The sequence below is a fragment of the Thunnus thynnus genome, chromosome 20 (assembly GCF_963924715.1).
Source record: "Thunnus thynnus chromosome 20, fThuThy2.1, whole genome shotgun sequence".
NCBI lineage: Eukaryota > Metazoa > Chordata > Actinopteri > Scombriformes > Scombridae > Thunnus > Thunnus thynnus.
This window is the reverse complement of record NC_089536.1, coordinates 16,229,605-16,253,110: the sequence shown is the minus strand read 5'-3', so window position 1 is coordinate 16,253,110 and position 23,506 is coordinate 16,229,605. Positions and strand designations below refer to the sequence as shown.

At 43.6% G+C, this 23,506-nt stretch overlaps 1 protein-coding gene across 3 annotated transcripts in view; it reads right to left on the bottom strand.

Annotated features, from left to right (window-relative positions):
• Positions 1-23,506, bottom strand: part of kcnc3b (potassium voltage-gated channel, Shaw-related subfamily, member 3b) — a 52,275-nt gene that overhangs the window by 26,632 nt on the left and 2,137 nt on the right. For 2 of the 3 annotated variants that reach the window (XM_067577144.1, XM_067577145.1), the window contains exon 2: positions 16,159-16,846. In XM_067577144.1, the coding sequence (XP_067433245.1) occupies positions 16,159-16,779 (621 nt within the window). In that variant the 5' untranslated portion in view covers positions 16,780-16,846. Of the gene's footprint in view, positions 1-16,158; positions 16,847-23,506 lie in introns of those variants that run through there. The other variant, XM_067577146.1, reaches the window with a different exon arrangement.

Genomic DNA, 23,506 nt, shown 5'->3' with positions numbered 1-23,506 from the left:
TCCCTGTTGCTGTCCATTCCTACCAGCCCTGCAGTGTATTTATAGATGCAGTATACTTTGTGCTTCAGCAAATAAATAATAAAACACAGACATGGCCTGAAGAGCAAAAGAGAAAGGTAATTCATACTTGAGTGGAGCCCATATATATAAGAAGCCTGAGTGCCCTCAGTGTATTGTGCGTGTCACCGTGTATTTTCGACATTATGCACTTATGTAATATCAAGAGCAACATACTTATAAGAGGAGGCCTTATAACCAAGCAAATGGGGGGAACTAGTTTCAGTTATTTTTATTGAAAACCTCTCGATTCTCTTTCCCAGTTCCTCTTTGAATTGAAAATTGGATGAGAGCCTACACAATTTTTTTCTAAATGCTTTCATAACGGAAACAGACTAAGCAGAAGACTGAAGACTTTGAGTCAGTGTATTTATTTAGGAAATTAGCTGACAAGCATTTAGCTAAAGAAGTGACCTTCCAGGAAAGTCAGCCATGAGGTATCAATCCGTGACCATTACATTAGTAGGTTATGCTAAGACATTCAAATCATATGTTTTTATAGAAGTATCTCTGCATCCCAAATAGTTTATATGATCAGATTTGTTCCAGGTTTTCTGATTTTCCATCTTCTGTCATCCTCCTCCCCCTCCATTCTCTCCAGCCTTTCTTCCTCTCCCCCTCTCCTCCTCCTCCTTTTCCCTTTTCTTCTTCCCCTTCTCTCTCCATCTCTTTCCTGTACCTCTTTTCTCCTCTGCTATGTTTCTTGCTAGTCGGTGTCTGACCTACTTTCTCAGATTGCTGCAGTGCTCTCCCCCTCTGTATCTGGAAAACACACACATATACTAAGGTTCTCAATCACACTCCTACCTCTACCCCCATACCAGCCCCCAATGTCCCAGGGAAGCAGGATAGCACCAGCGGGACCTGCTCAGGATGCTCCCTCATTGGCTGAGCACCAGAAAGCCTACACACGTACAAATCAGGGCAACGAGGAGAGTTTTGCCCTGAAGTGTTATGCTCTTATTTTTTATGTTACTGTCGCCATTATTCCTTACAATGACATTACTGATGTAAGTGATATAATAACAGTTAGACTGAGGATATGAACAGCACTGATAGAAAGTAATTGAGCTGATATGTTTGAGAATGGTTAGAAATGTGAGATCTGTCCTCAGAGTAAAGGAGTGAGTGTTTTATGTGTGTGCAAACAAAGACACATACCTAAGTGTACAAACAGAAAATAGTGGCAAAACTACAGTAACATCATATTTTTCTCTGTAAGCTACACAGGTGGAGACACAGGAGGGGGCGGACACGTGGGAGGGCGACCAGACGATGTGGATCCATGCGTGGAGAAGCACAAAGGAAAAAGTTGAAGCAGTCCAGAAGAAAGGACAGAGCATGATAAAAAACAATGCTAGAAGGTGAGAACCGAACGCCAAAATGGTGAGTTACAACATCATTCAAACACTGACAGAGGAAACTATCCTGAGCTAGGATTTTCAAAGCTAAGCTGATGTGCCTCATCGTTCTGATGATCTCTACGTGATGTGACTGTGTCATGCAAAGAGGATTTTTGAAAAAACAAGGGAGAGGACAAAAAGCACGACAGAAAAGATAGAGAGTAAAGAAAAGAAAGAGAAGGACACTATCAGGAGACTGAAGGCTAATAGTAAATGACAGGCCTTAGACTGAAAAGGGACTTCTGTTAACCAGAGGGACAGAGGGAGTTCTGTGTGTCTCTTTCCTCTGTGTTAGGCCATAAAAATATCTTTATTTTAAAACTGGTTGAACCTTTATGTTCACAGCGCATCTAAATTAATAAATCTGACTAAAAGCTGCTGATGACACTTGGAGGTTACCATACAGAGGAGGTTGCAGGTGATGTAATGGACACTAAAACAGCCACAGTGGATGTCTTCATGTTAAGATATTCAACATAATCTGATTTTCATAAATATATCTTTACTTGAATCCGCTGCCAAAATCTACCACAAAAAACAACTTTGTTTAGGCTGAGCCGACACTTTAAGTACACCGTATATTGGATACTGTCAAAATAACATTTATGTTTAACTAAATGAAGCACAGCATACTAAGGCTCATTGTTCACCGAAAAATACTTTTCAAACAGAGCAGATCAGTTTAAACTAAATCCCCACAGCATCCAAATGTTGTTTTGTTTCCTGCTGCAAGGAAATACTTGCAACCAAGACAGTTTCAAGTGAAGAGAAAAAAAAGGAAGAGAAATCAGCTGTCGTTGCTGTACAGTAAATGCATCTTAAAATAAAAAAAATCTACAAACTAAATGGATCAATTATACAGTAGAATGTTTACCAGATTTTACTGCTATTGTGTATATTCTTCAATCTACCTTTAACACATTTTTAATATCTGAAACAATTTTTTTTTTTTGGGGGGGGGGAGACAATAATGAGCCCTGAACTATTATTTTTACTCAGATATTACAGAACTAACACACACCTACACCAAAACAAATATTTTCAAAGCATTCTGTCTTTTCTTGTCTCGCTGGGCGCTGTATGAATTCAGCGAGAACACTAGAGATTTGTGATGCAAAGCCTCTCCTGATTTTCACATTCGCCCTCTTTCTCTAAATTAAACTTTGGCGTCGGGTGTTTTTTTGCTGGTGGGAAATCTTATACACTCAGGAAATAACACATCTGTATTTCAATCTCAAAATATGACACCAAAATACAAAACTTGTTCCGGTGAGAACACACTGAGTACAGAGTCACCGGTGACAGCTGAACCAATTCAACCAAACATAAATTCAGGTCTGAGGAGAGAGCACAAATGACTACTGGGTTGCACTTAAAGTTAACACGCAGTGCAGCTTTAACCTATTAGCAGTGCTGTAATTAATTAGTTAAAAGGTACAATACAATATTGCTGCGTATGAAACAATGGTTAATTCAGTGGTTTCAGTAATTAAATGAAACAGTATTTCAAGATGGCGGAGCACAGTGGATTACACTGTAGATCTGAACATCAAATTAATATTGATCAATCCCTCACAGCAGCCAGTCCTTTTTAAATATGCAGCAACATGTCAAGCAGAGATCTGTTGCGTGTGTGTGTGTGTGTGTGTGTGTGTGTGTGTGTGTGAGGAGTCATAGTGAAGCGCTCCCACTGCTTGAGCATTTATAAAACGCACTCATCATCACAGGTGTGGATGACTCTGTGTGTATACTTTACGTGCCTGCGTGTGCACGTCTGTAAACATGTGTCGGCGTAAGTGACTGGCACAAGTGTGGACATGACTCACGATGCGAGAGAGAGAGAGAGAGAGAGAGAGACAAACAGCCTATGGGCACAGGAGGCGTGTGCGCACACTTGCTGATCACTGATAGTGAGTGGTAGCTACATGAGCACTGCACTGAGGTGATGGAGAGGGATGGGCAGAGAGACAGAGAGAGAGAGAAAGGAGGTAGAGGAAGATGATGATAAAAGGAGGAGTGGCAATCTGTCACTTCACACTTATTTATCTCCTGTGGCACTTTGTCTCTGTTCTCTCCCCTAAATCCCTCTCCTCTCTGCAACCTGAAGGTATGTATACGTCTTAACAGCCATGTTACCGCTCTGAATATACAATTCAGAGGCAAACTGTAATATATTTGTGCAGCCTAATGCGTTGAATTCCCTACAGTAAAGCTACCATGTGTGACACCTGCAGCCCAATGACCTTCAAGGCCCAATAGAGTCCCCCTCGCTCTCTAGACTCTGAAATTAGATTTGGAAAGATCATCAACATAAATTTAAAAGAGCGGGAGTCAGAGATGGAGAGAAAGGAAAGAGAAGCAAATAAGAAAAGAGCCTTTGAGAGAGAGAGAGAGAGAGAGAGAGAGAGAGAGGAACTGTGAAAGGAAGTTGATGATAGAGGAGCGTTGATTGTGTTTTTTCGGTGGATGAATGAATAAGAAAGAGTGAAAGGAATGGAGGGAGAGGAGATGAAAAGATGAGCGGAGGAGAGGAGACAATGACGTGAATCTAACCAACCCAGACGAGAGACAGATAGAGAGGGAGAGAGAGAGAGAGAGAGAGAGAGAGAGAGAAGGGGGCAACAGAGAGTAAGAGTGCAATAAAGAGATAGAGAACAAGAAAGGAGGAGGTGTTGGGAGAGCGTGAATGTAAGTGATATAACCAAGGAGAGATTGTCGGCGCTGATATTAGCCCTACAGGCATTTTTGCATGCACGGCGGTGCGCTGCGCTCTTCCTTAACGGGACCCTTGTGGCGCTGTGTTTACTGCGGCACTATCCAGAGGAGCTTTATCATTACAGTATTACCACAGCCCTGCCTGGCTCTCTGTCACCATGACAACCACTGCGTTAGCCTCTGCTTTCAGGCACCAAGGACAGGACTGAGCCAAATACTGCTCCTACAGCTGGCGTAAAAATGGCTGCATGTAGAGGAGCACAAGCCAAATTGTGAACATTCGGTCCGGCTGCTGATCGCTCGATGAAAGATTAACATTTGTCAGGTCAAAGGTGAGTGAGTGACCTTGACGGAGATTTCAAGACAAATAAAGGATTTTTGCTTCTTATTAACGGTGCTTTTGTTCCGTGTGCACTGATGATGATGTTTAATCGGCATTAGTACGACGAGCAGCGCCCAGTAAGTATGTGAAGTCTTTCCCAGAGGGCAAAGCAAATGGTCGACCACTGCTGCAGAGTCAGCAATGATAAGAAGACATTGAAGGATGATCTGAAATCTGCACATGAATGAGGCATGAAAAATGAACATTTAAACGATGTGAAATACAGAACGCTCTCCTGAAGGGCAACCCGAGCAATGGGGTTAGACTGGAATGGGGTGATTAATCTATTATCTTAGGTGAATGACTGTGGCCATCAGTCAGAGACTTACAAAGTAGCCACTTAGCGTGCAGTGTGAGTATAACCTTGGGTGGGTTACAGGAATAGCCTTCACTTGTACCATCATCATCATTGCTGTCATTGTGGCTGTTATATTCTGAGAAACACTGCAGAGTAATGATGGAGTTGAAGGTTCGGCTACTTTAAACTAAGATTGTAAAAAAAGAAACCTAAACCTAACAGTCAAACACTCTTGAACAAGACAAAGAGAACAACTAAAATGTCAAAAGAGAGAGAGAGAGTTCCCTTTAGGGACATGGCGTGTGAAACGGACATGCAGGAAAACTGAGTGGAAAGGCAGAGAGAAGGATGAACACTGCGAAAGAGAGCAGTACAGAAAAGATGCTTTTCTTTTTTTTTTTCCAGTGTTGTTTTTTTTTTATCTACGTGCTGAATTATGAATTACTTCGGTGGCTTTTAGCCGTTTACGACCCCCAACCTCAAGGCGTCCTCAAGTTGTGCTGGCATGGCCCATGAAATGTGTGTAAGAATCTTAACCACAATTACAGTATTCAAACGGTTATTTTGCCACTTAAGTCCACTAAATACATTTAATTCCACATGGAGACAAACTGACTGCTCTTCAATTTAGAGCTGCAGTCAACTAGTAACTTCATTAATCTAATTAATCATTCAGTCAACTGTTAACATACTGAGAGTTCTGGTGGTGAAGGGTTTTAAGATGCTCCTGCTGACATAACTAACCGCGAAATCCACGTTACGAGTCCGGCCGGAGACCCTTGTTACACATCATCCAACTGTTTCCTGTCACATCTCTACTTTTTCTATTAAATTAAAGGAATAGTTTGACATTTTTGGAAAATACACTCACTCACTTTCTTGAGGACAGTTAGATGATGTGATTGATAGCACTCTTATGTTCGTACAGTAAACATGAAGCTCATCTCCAGCAGCTGGTTAGCTTAGACTGACTTAGACCCCCACGAAAACCACAACATGTCACTATTACACTTCTAGTTTTGTACAGACAAATAGTATAACATATTAATTGGTGAGCTGATAAATGTCAAATTATTACTTTAAGGTAAAAATGCCAGAAAAATGTATTTAAAAAACAATTTAGGGGGCTGTTATCAGCAAATAGTTGATACTTGATGATTTGAATATCAAACAGACAATCAATTAATGCAGTGATGATTTCAGTTACATTCTTAGATAAGAAAAAAATGAGACACTGGTTTCAGTGTGGTGGCTCTGCCATTGCAGAATAGTCTAGATTTCAAGGTGCACTGATCCAGTGGCCCCTCAGCTCATTTAAAAGAGAAGATCCATGACAGCTGATAATAACAGACTGATAATAGGCAGAAAACAATAGCAGGGGCAATATCAGATTCTTATGACCCTCTCCTCCTCCTCTTTCTGTCCATGAGGACCTGCAACCATGTCACACCTCAAGGGAAATGCAATCAACATGAGTGGAGGACGTTAGTGCGGCCCTAGAGCCCTGTCTGGCTCGAGCCAGGACAGGCAGTTAGACTAAGCCCCTGCTAGGGGTCACCCAGGACCCAACTCGCGGACACTGCAGGCCACTGCGGGATAATGGAGGGCATGACAGGTGAGGCGTGGAAAAGAGTGGGATTGTTAGAAATAGATGTGGGATGAGCAGAGAGGTTGCATATGTTGCATGATTGCAGATGTGCGAAACACACACGCCACATGCTAAACGATTCATCAAACACCTGAGAGCAGGAGGAGACGAAGGAGGGGTGGGGAGCGACGGAGGTTGCACTGAACTTAGAGATATAATTAGCTTCAGCTCTGGGTAATCCTTGCATATATTTTTGAGAGCTAGAAACACTGAATCTGTGAGGTCAGTGCTCTTGGAAATCATCAAATTTCAATCCAAACAGACTTCTGTTTCAGAGATTCCCAGAATGACTCAACTCCTTGACACGCTACAGTTGAATCAGTAAGCTCTCCTACACACACACACACACACACACACACATACATACACACACATGCAGACACACACAGCTCTCCAGTCAACACGTCACAGTGTCGTATCTGCTCTGCAGCGCTCAGGTCCCCCCCCCCCCCCAACCCATTTCGTTCCCACTGCAGTCCTGTCAAACATTTCTGAAGACAAACAAATACTGTGTGGAGGTAAGTGAGCTGTACATGTGTCCTTTCCCTCTCATCTGTTTTGTATTCGGTCCAGATTACTGCAGCATACGATGTGCGTTTGTCCTTGCCGATGCAGCCCCCCTCTCTCTCAGCCGATCCTCCCTTTTTCCTCCCTTCCTTACCCCCTTTCTCCACCCATCCTCTACCGTCCTGCTCGTATTGTCAGAGACAGATAAAGCAAGTTTGGCAGAGCTGTCCCTGTTCTATTAGCTATGATGACTGACTGCTTTTATGCCTCCTCCTCCTCCTCCTCCTCCTTTTTTCTAACCCCCCTTCCCCCTCCTTTCTCCCTCTGTGCTTCAGTAACTATCCGTAATCTACCTCATAGCTCCATGATAAAAGAGAAAATGAAACGTTATGGGACATGCACGAAGGATTTTTTGGGTAAACGAGAACACTCCAACTGTCAAACCTTTTGATGCCAATCTGCTCACAGAGTTAAACAAATAAATGTGAAGTTATGAAGCGGCTGAAGGTCCTGATCTCAACAGACCTCCACAGGACGTTCTGACACATTTCTGTTCAATTCAAATCCACTCCCCAAATCAAGACTGTTCAGACACACTTCTCTAGATCACATTTCCATTTAAAATGGTCATTCACTGGTGCACGCACTCTGCCTCCACTCCGCTGCCACTTGGACAGGAGGGACAATCACAAGGAAGCAGATGGTCACGCAGGAATTGTCCCAGTGACGCCCTCCAATGTCATTTTCCAAAGGAATGAGCAGGGATTCAGTTTGACTGTTAAAGTGCCACAGGGTAACGACATATGGTCGCCCAGTCATTGACATTCACATAAACTGTTAACCAGATGTGTTCACCACAATACAGTAACTATCACCAGGTTGGTTTTGCTTAAGTCAGCATCAGTTTTGATAATCAATTAATCACTTAACTTATTCTTTAAGCAAAAGTGCCAAAACTTCATTGGTTTCATCTTCTCAAGAGTAAATATCTGCTGGTTTTCTGTCAGAATTGAATCTCTTTGGGTTTTAGCCTGTTTGTCAGACTAAACTAGATATTTATTTAAGCTCTGGAAAATTCAGAGTATTCGTCAGACAAAGCAATGAATTTGATCACATCCCCTTGGGCTTTAAGATATTGGTATGGGAATTGTTCAACAATATTTTGACATTTATAGGCCAAATGAGAAAATAATCGTCAAATTTATCGATCATCAAAATAATCGTTAGTTGCAGCCCTACTAAAGATTGGGTTGGAAAAACTGAGTCTTTGCTTTTTAAATATTACATATTACTAAAGAAACTACAAAATGCTCAGACACTATATATGATAAAACATAAATTCATTGTATGACTGTAACATCATTAGTGCTGAAACAATTACTCATTTAAACAATTTATTGTTTGACAGAAAATAAACTAAAAAATGTGATAATTGATTAGTCATTTATCAAGCAAAAATGTAAACATTTGCGTGTTCTCAAATGTGAGAATTTGTGTGTTTTACTCTATTTGACATGTCTTTGGGTTTTGGACTATTGGTCCAGCAAAATATTTGAAGACGCCACCTTGGGTAATAGGAACTTGTGATGGGCATTTTACCTTATTTTCTAACAGTTTACAGAGTAAACAATTACTAAATCAAAAAAAGAATTACCTGATTAATCAGTAATGAAAATATTTGTTATTTGCAGCCATGTCATCTGTCACCTAATTAACATTCAGCTAGTTGGTTTATGCCATTGTTAAACATGTGTTTGGGAAGTACGTATGTGTGAAAGTGCTCTGTAGGGTTACATGTGAAGGCGTGTCAGATGAAGTGATTTATCTGTGTGATGTAAGTGTGAACATTCAGCAGGATGGTTTATGGGCAGCTACACTTACAGAGTACAGGCCAATGTGTAAAGGTGAATGTACTGAGAATGATTTATGTTCACTCAGGTGTTTGAGAGGGTCAAATGTAAAGGTGTTTTCACACTTGCACTTTTTAGTCCGGTTAAATAGATCTCTGGTTCGTTTTCCCCCTTGGTGTGGACTAAAACAACCACACCAAGACCCTTTAGAGGTGGTGGTCTCAGTCCAGTCCCAATCTCTGAAGCAGTTTGTTTGTGGCGGGAACGTGATCTGACTTCGATCAGACCCGACTACTAGGTGTATTCCGCAAGTTTGTGTGACAAGGCTCCCATAGCCAGGTGAGCTTTGCATAGTGGGATGCAGATGAGCAAATTTAACAGTTGCTAACAATTAGCCGGAGAATGAATCAAGGTCAGACCTGGACTAGCACAACGTAGTGCGTTGTATTTGACCAGTGAACCGCCTTCAGGACCTTCTTCCTGTGTTTACGTTCTCATGTTGCTGGTGGTGCTGCATTTTAGCTCGCTTGGATTTTTCTCTGTGTGAAAAGAAACCGAACCAAGGGGAAAATGCACCAAGTTCCCCAATTCTTCAACTGATCCGGACCAGAGCAAACGAACTATAGGTGTGAAACGCCCTAAGATGCATGTTGCAATGGAAGTGAGTAAATGTGTTTCTACACAAACGCTTTCCTTAGTTACAGTATGTGTCCTAGATATTGCTTATGGATAACTGACTGTCATGATGCAGTGGAGTGACTTTTGATTCAGCCCCCAAGTAAAACTATTTTTCTCTGTCAGTATGTTCACACTATGTTCGTGTTTGTTTACATACTCATGTGCTTATGCGTGTGGCGGTTTGTGTGACTACTGTACATGATACATTGCTGTGATTTGACAATATTTGCCCCATCTACAGAATTCAGACTCCCATTGCTGTAATCAGTTGTGGCAACGTGTGTGCTCTCCATCACGCCACTGTCCTGAATCATTTCAACAGCAAAGCATAAGAGCAAAATGTACAGGGTTTACCACAACATCCAACTAAGTGACTGACTGTACAGTGGTGCGGAGCGCTGATTCAGCACTTAACCAGCATGGCTAAATGGATCAACGCACAGGAAGAGGAGGAAGTTGGCTGAGATGACGTAAAAACAAAAAGAAGGTATTTGGAGTATTGGGAAAGCAATTTTTGCAACATAATCAGAACATACTTCTGTCTGAAATGTAATATGATACTTAAAGCAATAGTTTGACATTTTGTGAAATATGCTTATTCGCTTTCTTGCCAAGAGTTAGATTAATACTGCGGTGATGTCTGTATGGTAACTGTGAAGCAACAACCGGTTAGCTTAGCTTAGCATAAAGACTGGAAACAGGATAACCTGACTCTGTCCAAAGGTAACAAATTCAACTACCAGCACTTCTAAAGCTCCCAAATTAAAATTAAAATAAAATTTCTTGTGTCTCCAGGCAACCACGAGATACCAGGAAGTTACCAGTCTCAGCTATGAATTAGTCTGGTACACAATCCCTGTAAAACAGCAAATTGTCATTTTTACACTATGGTTCTGGTTTCAGAGACAGACATAAAAGTGGTATCAATCTTCTCACCTACCTTCCAGCAAGAAAGTGAATAGGCAAATTTCCCAAAACTATTTACTGTAACAATAATACTGGTGAATGACAAATCTGAACACAGGGACAGCTTCTCAAGCTCTACTCTTTTTTTTTCTCTTGGTCCACGACAGACTTGAACTAAACCACAACAGGAGGCCATAACCATTCAGAAGACCAACTTACAGCAACAAAGTGACGGGTTATATCAAAATATTCAGAATATAAAAATCAGAAGTCCAAAGAAGTCCAAACCAAACGATTTTTTTTGTGTTTATCCCTTTAAAGTGCTTCTCGCTTAGTCAACACAAAGATAATGTCTCTGCCCTTGTTAGGAGACATCAAGCATCTACAAGGTAAAATATCCCCAACAGACAGTGCTCAAGTTACAAGGCAGCAAATAGAGGGACAGTGACTTTCGAGGATACAAACAACATGAGAAGGCCTGTGGTACAAAACCTTGTCAGGGAAAATTGAAACAGAACATGATATATTTTCCAATCACAGGCACAGGAGAGGCAAGTTGACTAATTATCACGCCCCTGCCAGCAGCCACTGCTTAAGGAAAACAGTTTACCTTAATAAACTTGGTGAGCACTTAAGAATATCCATCCTCCATCCTTTTTTCTCCGCAAAGACGGGTTTGGTGCTTAAGCTGTTTTGAGACTCTTGTTTTCTAAGTATTGCTTATGTGCTGAATGGTCAAACAAGTACAGAGTCTCACTCCCTCACCAGTAAGGGAGGAATAGATTTGCGACGAGAGAATGAAATTAAGGCCTCCTTCCCTCTCTTTGCTATTTTCAGATGCAGCCCACAGGGAGAGCAACGAGAATGGAAGTAGGAAATAAGCCTTTGAGCGGGGTCCGGGTTTCAATGGAAACAACTTGGAAGCATGAATACCAAACCCCACTGCGGAAAGTAGAAGTTTAATTCTGCGCACTTAAAACCTTTTGGTTCACAAAAGAGCTCCATTAAAGTAACGAAGCATCAGCTCAATTTTACATCAACGCTGACACTGGGACACTGGTGAGGGAAGCCAAAGCTTTGAGGATGTTTGCACAATCTTTTCTTGCACCCCTTTTAGGATAATAAAAATAGTGCTGGCTTTTATGTTAACTTTTCCTGGAGTGTGATGGGGATACACAACAAATAACAGAGCAATAAGGCGAAGGGAAGTCCAGGGTTTGATATGATTGGCTGAGACCTGCACGTACATACACAGTCACCTTCACCACAATCCTCATAAAGCTTCTGCCAGAGTTGTGAGGTATTGTACACAGAACTACACGGCTCGGGGACGAACAAAACTGGTGCAAAAAATATCTCACAAGACTATGCTGAATTAGAGGTGACCTAGTATATACAGTAGTAAAAATGAGTGTCTGATACGGTTAAAATCAAAAGAGGACACCAATGTTCAAAGTGGCTAGTTGGACAATCTAAAACCTTACTTTTGTCTTTCCAAACCTACAAAGAACTCAGCGACTGAGTCTCAAGGTGTTCTCCCTTAAAAATGTGATGCAATGAACCCATCAAAAATGGTAATGTCACCCAAACCTTGCCCTAGGTGAACTTCTTTTTAACCCAACACCATATCTATATATACACTGACGCCTATCAATGCATCTTTTTTTTTTCCTATTTTCTGTCTAGCACAGTGATTTTCTACCCAGAGACAACCTGTTCTGAGGCCGTCCGGTGCGACGGCAGGTCAAATTTGTGTTTATGACAGCACTGTGCACTCCAGCACGGAACACAGTGGAAAAGAACAGCAAACAATGAACCACAAGATATGACCTTCAGGGAAAGGGGTGGGGTGGGGGGGGGGTTCGGGGACAGTCGAGCGGGACACGGTACAGGCACACAAAGTCCGATTTGGAAAAGGGGCAAAGGGGCATCTTGTACATGCTGAGCTACAAATGGTGCTTTGTCAGGAGATTGCTGACAAAGACTACTGTGCCCTTCTGGTGCAAAACTGGAAGTGACCAAAAACGCAGCTAAACCGGTGGGATAGTGGGACTAGATTATAGGACGGCATCCAGATAATCAGCAATAGAATTAACACTGATGAAAAAAGGTTAGTTAATAGAAAATTCTGCATCTTATACTTCTATTCATTTCTATCTCTTCTCCAGAATTATGTGTAATTTTAAGCATTTGCAGAACTTATTCTGAGAGAAAGAAAATATGATCTCTATCTTAGTTTCGCACTATATATTGAACCTGCTGAGTGATGAGTGATTCCATCAAATTAGATTACCTCTGGTTCAATAGTAGAATACTGACAAAACAATAACCATGGTTCATTGATATTGGTGAATCCTTAGTTATTCAATTAGGATCATTGTCACTCAGGCAGATTAGAGTTTAACAGCCAATCAGAACAGTAGAAAAAAACATACACAAAGGGGATAAAATGGGCCAAACGTAATACAAAAGTCTTCTTAGCTGCACTGAAAGATCTATGTCAACCAGGCACGGATCAATAAAGAAATCAGATGCAAATCATATTGTATAACACCTCATCAAACAGAAACATATACATCCATAAATTCTGTCAGTGGGTTAACAGTTGTGTTACTGTCCAACAGAGTAGAACCAGCCTGGGTCCCTGAAAGCATTCTTGGATTTTAAGAGGCGATAGAGAAAGAGAGAATGGCTTTAAAAAAACAGACAAAAAGAGAAGATAATCAATAAAATATCAATCAATGGGCAGGCAGGAGGGCCGGGGTAGGAAGATTGGATGGCTCAAAGCCTTCACATATAATTGAAGATGCTAAGACAAGGGTCCCCACCCCCATCATGCAATGTCTTTTTCTCTGTGGTTGTCACCTCCTCCCTGTTTATCTCGATACCCCTCTTCCTCGTTTTCCTCCTTCTCCCTCTCAGGCTCCCCTTCAGTCCCTTTTCCCTCTATTTCTCTCCACTATCTCACCCCTTCTCCATTTCCCTCGCTCTGCCTATCCCTCTCAATCCCACCCCCTCCACCTCTTTTCCTTTTTCTCCAGTGCCCCCCCTCCTCTCTCTCTCTCTCTCTCTCTCTCTCTCTCTCTCTCTCTCTCTCTCTCTCTCTCTCTCTCTCTCTCTCTCTCTCTCCCGTGTCTACTGCAGCAGAAAAGCCAGCACAGACACCAGCATGTGTGTGTTTGTACATGCGTGCGCTACTACGGTACATCCGTGAGCGAGAGCCTCACACGATCATGACCGAAGGAGGTGAAATTGGAAAAAAAAAAGAAAAAAAAAAAAAAGACCCCTGCGTGCATGTCGAACGCTCTGATCAAAACATTGATTGCTGATGTGTTACATCACAGCCATGCAAACAAAACCCCTTAAATCATTAGAGTAATGTCTCTCCTCCTGTCTCCCTTTATTTCCTCCCGTCTCCCTCTTCCTCCCTCTGTCTCCTTCTCATCTGTCTCATTGTATTTCCACATCAGCGTCTCAGGTTTTTTTTTTTTCCTGTCCTAGTCTCTCTCCATCTCTCTGTCTTTCCCTTCCACATATAATTTGCATCTCTCAGGACTGATAGACCAAAAGGTTCTGCCATGTTGGACAGGATACTTTTCGAAAGAGCGAGGGAGGGGGAAAAAAAAAAAGAGTGATCTGGGTCACATCGCTGTTTGACGTATAGCGGTGGCATATTAGACCTACAGAGAGAAATGGGGCTGCATTTACCCAGAAATAAATCTGGCGTTGTGCGGGCACCGAGATGAATCCCACCTGCTACCTGCTCTGTACTCTGCATAACCCCAACGTGGCGTAACAAGCACAGCTATTTCCCAACATTACACTGAATGAATGTTAGTTATTGTATGATTCATGAGATCTTGGCCGCTCTAACAAGTGGATGTGGTGTTAAAACTGTACATTACATAATATACAGCATTCGAGCAGCCAGGCAGCAGGTACAGTAGCTTGTATCCAAGGTATGTGCAAAACACTGCAAATGCTGTCTCCTCTTGGTGTAAGACAATTCAGAATTCAGCAGCAAATCCTCGTACACATAGTTTCTTGTCATAGCTGATTTGATCATCCAAACCCTGAAGCTGTCTCCCTCTCATGCAACTTTTGGACTGCAAAGAACTACTCCATAATCAGCTGTTTGGTTGCATAAGGTAAGGGTAAGGGGTAGAGAGCGGTGGGATAGTGATAAATCAATCTGACTGGGATGAGAGTGACTTCCTGCCTGATCCCAAGTCCACTGAGAGCACAGAGACGTATCAGGTGGCCTGATCCAGACTATCTGTCCGTCACAGCCCAACACTTTCCTCTTCCATTGAAGGGAACTGAATCCAGATATGTGGATCTATACCAGCAGAGGAAGTGTGTGTGTGTGTGTGTGTGTGTGTGTGTGTGTGTGTGTGTGTGTGTGTGCAGCTATTGTCTTCTATCTTCTATCTGTGATTGTAATACAGGATGTATTGCTGAGTGTGCAGTGCTTCATGCTTTAGAGTTTAGCTATTTTCAGTGTGATGGCATGAATGCCTGGCCACTGCAGGTGTCTGCTGACTGTCTGGTTTTGCATGTGCACCTACAGTATGCATGCATTCACACACGCTCATATGAGGAAAAAATAGTGCTAACAAAAGCACGGACCGGGTGCAAGACAAGGATGATCAAACTACATCACTGGATACAGAAAAACAACACAAATCAAAGCAGCAGTGATCAAGCAGCTGGATTTGTCTGTAACTGGAGGGTCTGAGAGAAAAAAGAACCACAAATCCTGCTCTGTAACTGTTTTCATTTACCACAGATCAAAAAACACAGTCAGGGGTACTTGTTACTCATGCACCTGTATGATCAAATACCATCACACGTTTGCTTTTAAGAGGCTAATCATTAACTATTTACATGAAAACAATAAAGGGCATCCAAACATAGGAGCAAGTTGTGCGTAACAGCAATAAAGCCCGTGCGTAAAAGCCATGTAGCATCCAACTGGGACAGGAGAGCTGACAAAAAAACAACCATGCAGAGTGTAGCGGTACCAAGGGCAAATGTGAGGGAAAGACATGCACTTTCACACGACGACTGGATGTCGTGTGAGCCTCATCGCTGCAGTGCTACAATAAATAAGACTAACATGAAATACGGCGCATTGATGTGCATCGTAAACGGACAAATATGACCTAATGAAGGCGTTTGGATGCAGGAGGCGCAGCGGATGCTGCGTTCACAGGCTGATATGTATTAAACCTGCTCAAGTTTCAGAATATGGCGATAGGAATTATGATAGCAATAAAAAAATTTATTCAGTGGGAATCCAGCTCGCCTGAGATGTCTCATATATCAGGTAGCTATCAGACATGGAAGTGATGTGTTTGACAAAAACGTTGGTTGTTATATCAACTTGTACTCATCTACCAGTAGATATAGCTGCCATACCATTTTCCATTTGCCTTATGCTATCAGCATTAATTATTCAATATCAGTAAGTCTATATACTGCCTTTTAATACGAGCTATAGGCTACTGTCAGGGATGACATACCAACAGTAAGGGGCTTGCAGGTGATTATGGAGGACTGGTTTATCTGCAGTTAAAATGTGGACAAAACATTTAAAAACAAAGTTTTTCAAACTTATCATGACTCCAGTAGTGGTCTGAGACATCATGAGGCAGAATATGCAACAGTACAGAAACAAGTTGGTCTCTCTAGGAGAGACATGGGTAACTCACCCGGGCATATTTGGAGGAATACGGGTCTTCAAACAGTGCCCATATTTTAGGCTGCCAGGTTTTCCACCAGCCCGCTCTCCTCGCGTCCTCCTGCATGCACAGTCTTTTCAAGTCCCCGTCCGCACCGCCCAGCGCTGGGTCGTCGTCCGGCGCGTCCGGTTCGGGAGTCTCGAAGCTGTCCAGCGCCTCCTCCGCATCCCGATGCTGCCGGTAGTTCATCCAGCAACACGCCTCCACGTCCGTCTCATCGATGCCCCAGAACGCCAGCTCCTCTTCAAACAGGGGACCGCACACATCGTTGGGACAGTGCAACTTCCCGGTACGATAATAGTTGAGGATGAAGGAAAACACTGACGGGTGGCGGTCGAAGAAGAACTCGTCTAATTTGGGGTCGTAGTCGAAGTTGCTGAACGCGTCCGGCTCGGTGAGCCACGATAAGCGGGTACCGGGCAACGTTTTTAGGGTGCTCCGGTAGGTCTCATGCCGCACCCCCCCGCAGTTTATCACGATTTTCTCGCTTTCCGACGGACAAGTCATGTCTGCACTGTAACATGCTTTGTTGGACGACTTGTTCCCACCCTTGCGCCCTTTGAAAGAGGATACACACACCGAACTGAGCATAGAGGACCGGGGGGGAGGGAGAGGATGAGAGAAACCGAAGGGAGGAGGAGGGAGGAGTCTGAGGAGTCTGCGGGGAGAGAAAAAGGGCAGAAATTTTAGCAGAAGGGAGAAATAGATGTGGATTATCAACATTGCAATACAAATTAAGATTTTACACGCTAATTGCAAGCTGTATGTGCAACTATTCACTTGATAATCAGCTGATGGGAGGACACAAAATGACCTTGTGCAGGTGCAGGTGCAGTGAGTGACAAGGGGTACAAGGCTGAGATGAGAAGGGCAGGATGGCAGAAGTTGTTTTTTGGGAGGTTATTTTAAACACAGCATCCTGGTGCCTCTCACTTATGAGTGCAACATATGAAAACAGGTGGCTTTGAGCACATTCATGAGTCAGCATCCTCACAGGCTTGATTGTTGACACCACAGTGATGATGAAGAAGATTTGAGATAGCTCATTTCCCCCAGCCTTAAGGTACAGTGATGTGATTGGGGTCCCAGCACTGTTACCATCCGTGTCCCTTATCCCCTCTGCTGATCTATTATTCTAACCATCATTATATGCTCTCCTTCAGCCAACAATCTCTAAATTGATCCGGTTGATACTCGAGTCAGTGTTCATTCAAATCCTCTCCCTAATTAGGCCACTGTGAGACTTCAGCATGCAAACTCCCCCCTCCTCCCCACCTGCAACAACCCTGCTCTTTTTCCTGCCTGCATGGGCACACAAGAGTGTGTGTGTGTGTGTGTGTGTGAGAGAGAGAGAGAGAGAGAGAGAGAGAGGAGGGGGAGGAGAGAAGAACTGAAATGAGGAGGGGGAAAAAGGGAGAAAAGAGGAAAACTGGGGATCCATCTTCCTGCTTCTTTTCTCCTTCCTTGAGAATGCCGCTCTGACGTAAGGTGGCGCAGCACCGTGTATGTGTGTGTGTGTGTGTGTTAATTGCCTCCCGAGAGTGCAGTGTCCGTACTAATGTTAGATCTCCTCAATCAGTCTATGTGCGTGCTACACACACTGCTGCAGCCCCCTCCAACAGCCTGAGATTCATGCGATGCACAATTATGTCAATGCTCTCTGCCACTTTCCCCATTGCAACGTGTGTGAGTGTAAAGACATGTAGTGATAGAAAAGAGGAAGAGAGGGAGGTGGAGAGTGTGTGTGTGTGAGAGAGAGAGGATAGAGAGAGAGGTAGGTTGGGGGGAAGGAGGAGAAGGAGGAGGAGGCCATAAATCAGATTTTTAATGGAAGGATGGAGAAGGACAGAACAAATGGCAATCAGGAAAACAAGCCAGGCTCAAACAAAGAGAGAGAAAAAAGAGGGGGGGGGGGGGGGGGGGGAGTGTGTGATGGAGAAAAAGGGGGACAGAAAGTGAATGCAGCACACTCACTGGAGGCAGTTACAGTGAACAGCTAGTGTAATATTGTCTCTTCCCTAGTAATGGAAGAGAGGGGGGTTGAAGAGAGTGTTGGGGGGAGAGGAGGAGAAGGGAAAGGCATCGAAAAAGGAGAACGCGCTATAAAAGTGAATGAATTCTGCTGCAGTAAAAAAAAAAAAAAAAAAAGAAAAAGCCAGAGTTATTTGCTCTCTCTCCTTCTCCCGGAGAGGTCAGAGCTTTCGCCCGAGAGCTGCATCGCCATTCGGGGGGCTCGAGATGCTTCAGAGAGACGGCAAAAAGCCTATACATGCACCGTATCTATATGTTGTTAACCTTTTTCTCCATTCAAAGAAATGCACCACTCTCCTCCCCCCCTCCCCCCTCCTCCTCCTCCTCCTCCTCCTCCTCTCCTCTCCTGTGCACTCTCACTGGCTCACTTCCCCCTCTCCCACCTACTCTCTCTCTCTCTCTCTCTCTCTCCCTCACTTTCTACTCCCTCGCTCGCTCTCATATTCCGCATAAAGGAATCACATTTCATTGAAGGAGGAGAATCAAGGCTTCACTTCTTCCTCCTCTTCCTCCTCTCACAACATGGGTCTTGTTCCTGTCCAGTGCACCCTCTCCTTTCTTCTTTACCTCTGCTCTTTCTCCTGTCACCTCACTGTTTTTTTCAGTCTTTTTCTTCTAATTTCTCCTTCTCTTGCTTCCCTCCTACCATTCTTCACCCTTCTCCAAAGTAAGCTCCTTTCACTTTGGGTCAACTCTCTCCTCTTTTCCCCCCTCACACACTTTTGCTTTCTGTCATGTAGGACACAGCAGTCTCTGTCTGTTTTTGCTTGTGTGTGTTTTCTGTCGTTTTTGATCATTTCACTGCACTTTTTTAGCTGAAGGAAACAACTTTTTGTTCTCGGAAAAGTTTGGTGTGTCTTTTCTCTCCTCAGATCTTAAGTTTCTTTCTCTTTTCAGATTTCATTTGGACTTTTTTTTTATATGAAAATTGTCTCTTTTTTTTTTCATTTTTGAAAATCATGGAAAAAGACTAACAACACTCAGGTAAGATCTACCACCAAGGCTCTTGCATGGGTATACAGTCAGAGTTTGGAAACAACTAAAGCAAATAAAAAATATTTAATACGAAAACTAACATGGACATATCTTATTTGCACAGATCAGAAAAATCAAGTAAGTTAAGTTGTAAATGCCTTAAATGTCTTTTTTCTCTACTATTGCAAGTCTTTGCAGTGTTTGCTGCAGGACCATCAAATCTGCTTGCTTGACAAAAAAAATTCTGCACTCTTGAGTTTCAGAGTTGTACTGCATCATTCTGCTGAAGTAGTTTAGTCTGCATCTTTGCAACCGAAAGAAAAGTTCACGCAAGACTAATATAATTTAATAAGAAACAAATAATTTAACTATTTGGACACAAGGTCAGGCAGGGAAAGTGTAGAGATCTGTATCCAGAGTCAGCTTTGTTGTCCTGTGGGGCTTTCCAGCAGGGACTGCTGTGTTGTGGGATGGATTATATTTCAGCACCATGGACAGTTTCTCCCTTTCCTGCGGGATGGAGCCTCACTCCGACAGGATCCTGAACTTTTTAAAAGCAGCTTTTTCATCTCACAGTGAAACTTTTATCACTTTTTTTTTTTTTTTTGTAACTGACTTACTGCCTTCTACTTCATAGGCAGTGTACCTTACTGGTGAACTGCTGAATATTTTATACATGGACAGCCACAAGTCTGTAACTGTGGTTAAATGCCTTTTGTTCCCTCTGAGACGTGTGTGGTGTACTTATTGATTTTATAAATTTACTTAAGTAGTCCTATACAGTCATGCATTAAAAAATAATTTGGAGTTTCACTGGGAGTTGGTGCAGCTGGGTTCTTCCCTACGTTTACTTACAGTTAACTGTTTAATTTTAAAATTTGATGTTAATTTTCACTTGATTGAAAGTAAATTACTAATCTTAATAGATTCAAGACATGTGAGTTGAATGCTTTCTAGATGCATTTCAGGAGAATGTCTTCAGTTTGAGGGTTTTAGCTTAAAACAGGGGAAGTAAGCACATCTCTTTAAGAGCCAGCCTCAGCACTTTGATCACCGACAGCAGTGCAATCGCTAGGAAAAAAAAGCACCAGAGAGCAGGCGGGTGGGGGGGGAGAGGACAGGTACAGAGGGAGGGGATTGAAGCTACAGAAGGTGAGTGTCGGGTGTAAAATGGAGGAAAGAAGTCGAGATCCAGTGGAGGTGAAAAGGAAAGCAGAGAGTTTGTACACATCAGGAAGAGGCTAAAACTGATAAGTGTGGGGAGGTGGGGGGTAGAGATGAGGAACAATCCCCCCTCCACCTCTCTCTTTCTCTCTCCTGCAGCATTTCCTGCCTCGGCCACCATGTCCTGCGCCACCCTGCTACTACTTCCTCACCACTGCACACACACAAGGGGAGAGAAAGCAAGAGGGAGGGAAGGAGACACACACACACACACACTCTCACCTGGCTGAAACAAACAGGCTAAGAAAACCATTTTGAGGGCAAAACGAAGCTTAATCGTAATGAACCTCTAGGCAGAGGAGATGGTTTCTGCAGAGGATGGGGCTGAGAGAGAGAACGTGCACAAGGCTCGTGCACCAAAGGCTGCACTGACGCTAATATATATTAGCAGAAACACTGCAGCAAGAGGGGGAGGGAGCACAGGATTATGGGATGCATTGACTGTGAGGTACCAGCAGCAGTAACCAGGGGGAGGAGAGGAGAGCACACACGAGAGAGAAAGAGAGAGAGAGAGAGAGAGAGAGAAGGCATGGAGGAAATTGGAGGAGTGCTGACTATGCGGAACAGACCCGGCAGTTGGCAGAAAAAGCAAAAACCTTTACCAATCGCAGAGGGGGAGAGAAGGGGAGATATGGAGGGAGTGAGATGTGATGGAGAAGGAGGGGTGTTGCTGAGAGAAGGAGAGAAACGGGCAGGAAGAGTGGGGAAGGTGATGCGAAGTGAGATGAGAATGAACAATGTTGGGGGAAATGGGGGGAAAAAAAGGTGGGGGAGGAGAGAAAGACAGAAAAAGCTAGCAGTGGTTCAGGATGGCACCTGAGTGGTTGTGAAGAGGTAGAAGAGAAGAAGGGGGGTTGGGGGGGTTAGTGATGGTCTGCAATACTAATAAGAGAGTGATTAAGAGAGAGGAGGAGAGGAACAAGTGTAGGGATGTAATGCAGATACACAGCTGAGCTGAATGGTAAATGTACCACTGGGGAGAAGGAGGGCTTTGCAGGCAAGTGTGTAATGTATGTTTGTAGGCTATATGTGTGTGTGTGTGTGTGTGTGTGTGTGTGAGAGAGAGAGAGAGAGAGAGAGAGAGAGAGAGAGAGAGAGAGAGAGAGAGAGAGAGAGAGAGAGAGAGAAAGAGAGAGAGAGATAGCACAAATTACGTATGTGTTTCTGGTGCGCAGCCATTTTTTTTTACCACCCGCTACCTCATCAAAGGATGTAACCACAAGGCTTCACGCTGTTCCATCCATATCAAACCCCCCCCTCTTTTTCCTCCTTCTCCTCATTCCTCTTTCCCTCATCTCTACCTCATCTCCCTCTCCTCTTCCCTCTCCTCTCTCTCTCTCAACACACTCCACAGTGTTGAGGAGACCCCAACAGGAGAAAGCGAAGCACTGCAGCAACGATGAAACCACTGCGGTCACCTCCCCTTTTAGTGCGGTGTCACACCAACACATTGTCCTCTCCCCACTCTGGTTGTCATTGCACCTCCGATTTTGCCAGGAGAGAAGCCAGATAAGGGGTGCATGTGTATGTGTGTGTGAGGATAGTTGAGAGGGGTAGGGGGTGTAGGAATTGAACAAATAAGAATGAGAATGCTTGTAATTGAATGAATGGATGGAGAGAAGGGGTGGGGGAGGGTGGGGGGGGAAGACGACTAGGTGCAGAGAAAAACAGAGAAGAGGGCCACACAGCTCCAAGCTCTGACACAGCTAATGTACACAGAGAAGGAGAAAAAACAAGACATTTCTCATCATAACAAAGCTTACCAGTGGCCAATTTCCAGAACATGAATGAAATGGCCAATCAATTAAGCAAGCAAAAAAAAAGGCCAATCTACCAGAGGCAGCAAAGGCTCCTCCACTCGGCAACACCAGCATGGAGATCTCCAGGGACTGACCAATCCACACATACTGCAGCACCAACATCCCCCTTGGGGGTCTTGAGCATTATGCATATTGGTCAATCACTACCCAGAAGCTCCTGCTTTCTTTCTATGATCCCCTTCAGCCACCTCAGGAAAAAAAAACAGGTTTTCTCCTTTTAGCTGGCTGAGGATGATTAATACATAAGGCCATTTTCAGGAATAGACCAGCAGAAATGAAGCCTGCAATAGAGCTCTGAAAACTCAGTCAGTGTCCATGACTAAAATCCTTCATGCCCACAAGAGAACAAATGCTCAGATTATTTGGATATATATGCCCGCTGGGTGAGACTTCACCAGTGACAGAAGGACATGGGGTGAAGGGAGGGATGGAAGATGGAAGCCCTTTTTTGTGTGTAGGACAATCAAGGAGCCGGGATTGGTCTGGGAGAGGGGAGAAAAAGCCTCAAACAGCGTTCAGTGCGGGAAAAAAGAGCCAAGGGATACTGTGTCATGTCGGGAAGGAACTCTATTTTTGGCCCTGGATAAATCTGAGCTAATATCCCTCAGCCAGGCTACTATTCAACTCTAAAATCTGGTTCTTGGACAATTTGCATCAAGAGCAAATAGCTTTAACCCGGCACACATCCCGAGTCTCTCTTAGGTCATTTAAACCTGTCTGCTCCTAATTAATGATGCCCTCCCCTGCATGATTAGGACCATTATGATCCAGCGGTGCAGTGATGTGCTACACGGGGGCCAGACAGATGAACGGGAGGAGGGAAGAAGTATTACTCAACAGATTCCTGACCTGTGAACTAGCCGCCAATTAAGACATAGAGGAGGGGGTAGAGAAGTCACAGATTATACTCTCAGCAGCCGGGGGGGGGGGGGGAAGGAGGGAGAGAAATTGGGATTTTAATGTGTGATGTTGGAGGTACAGAGTGAGAACGAAAGAGGGAGATGAAGGGTTAGCTGGAGGTAAACGTCAAGGTCAAGGATTTGAAACACAGAGGGGGGTATGAAAGGCTGGATCAGCTCAATCAGGTGATAAATGAGTTGAAGGACAGAGAAGAAAGTTCCTCACACCGAGGCTGATGCGAAGACGTGAGAGATGAGAGAGAAACCGTCACAGCCAAGGAGAGAGGAAGGGGTCAGAGGCAAGAACACACAACCCAGGACACGACAGATGCGTAATTCAATTACCCCAGCCTCAAAATAGATTTATCC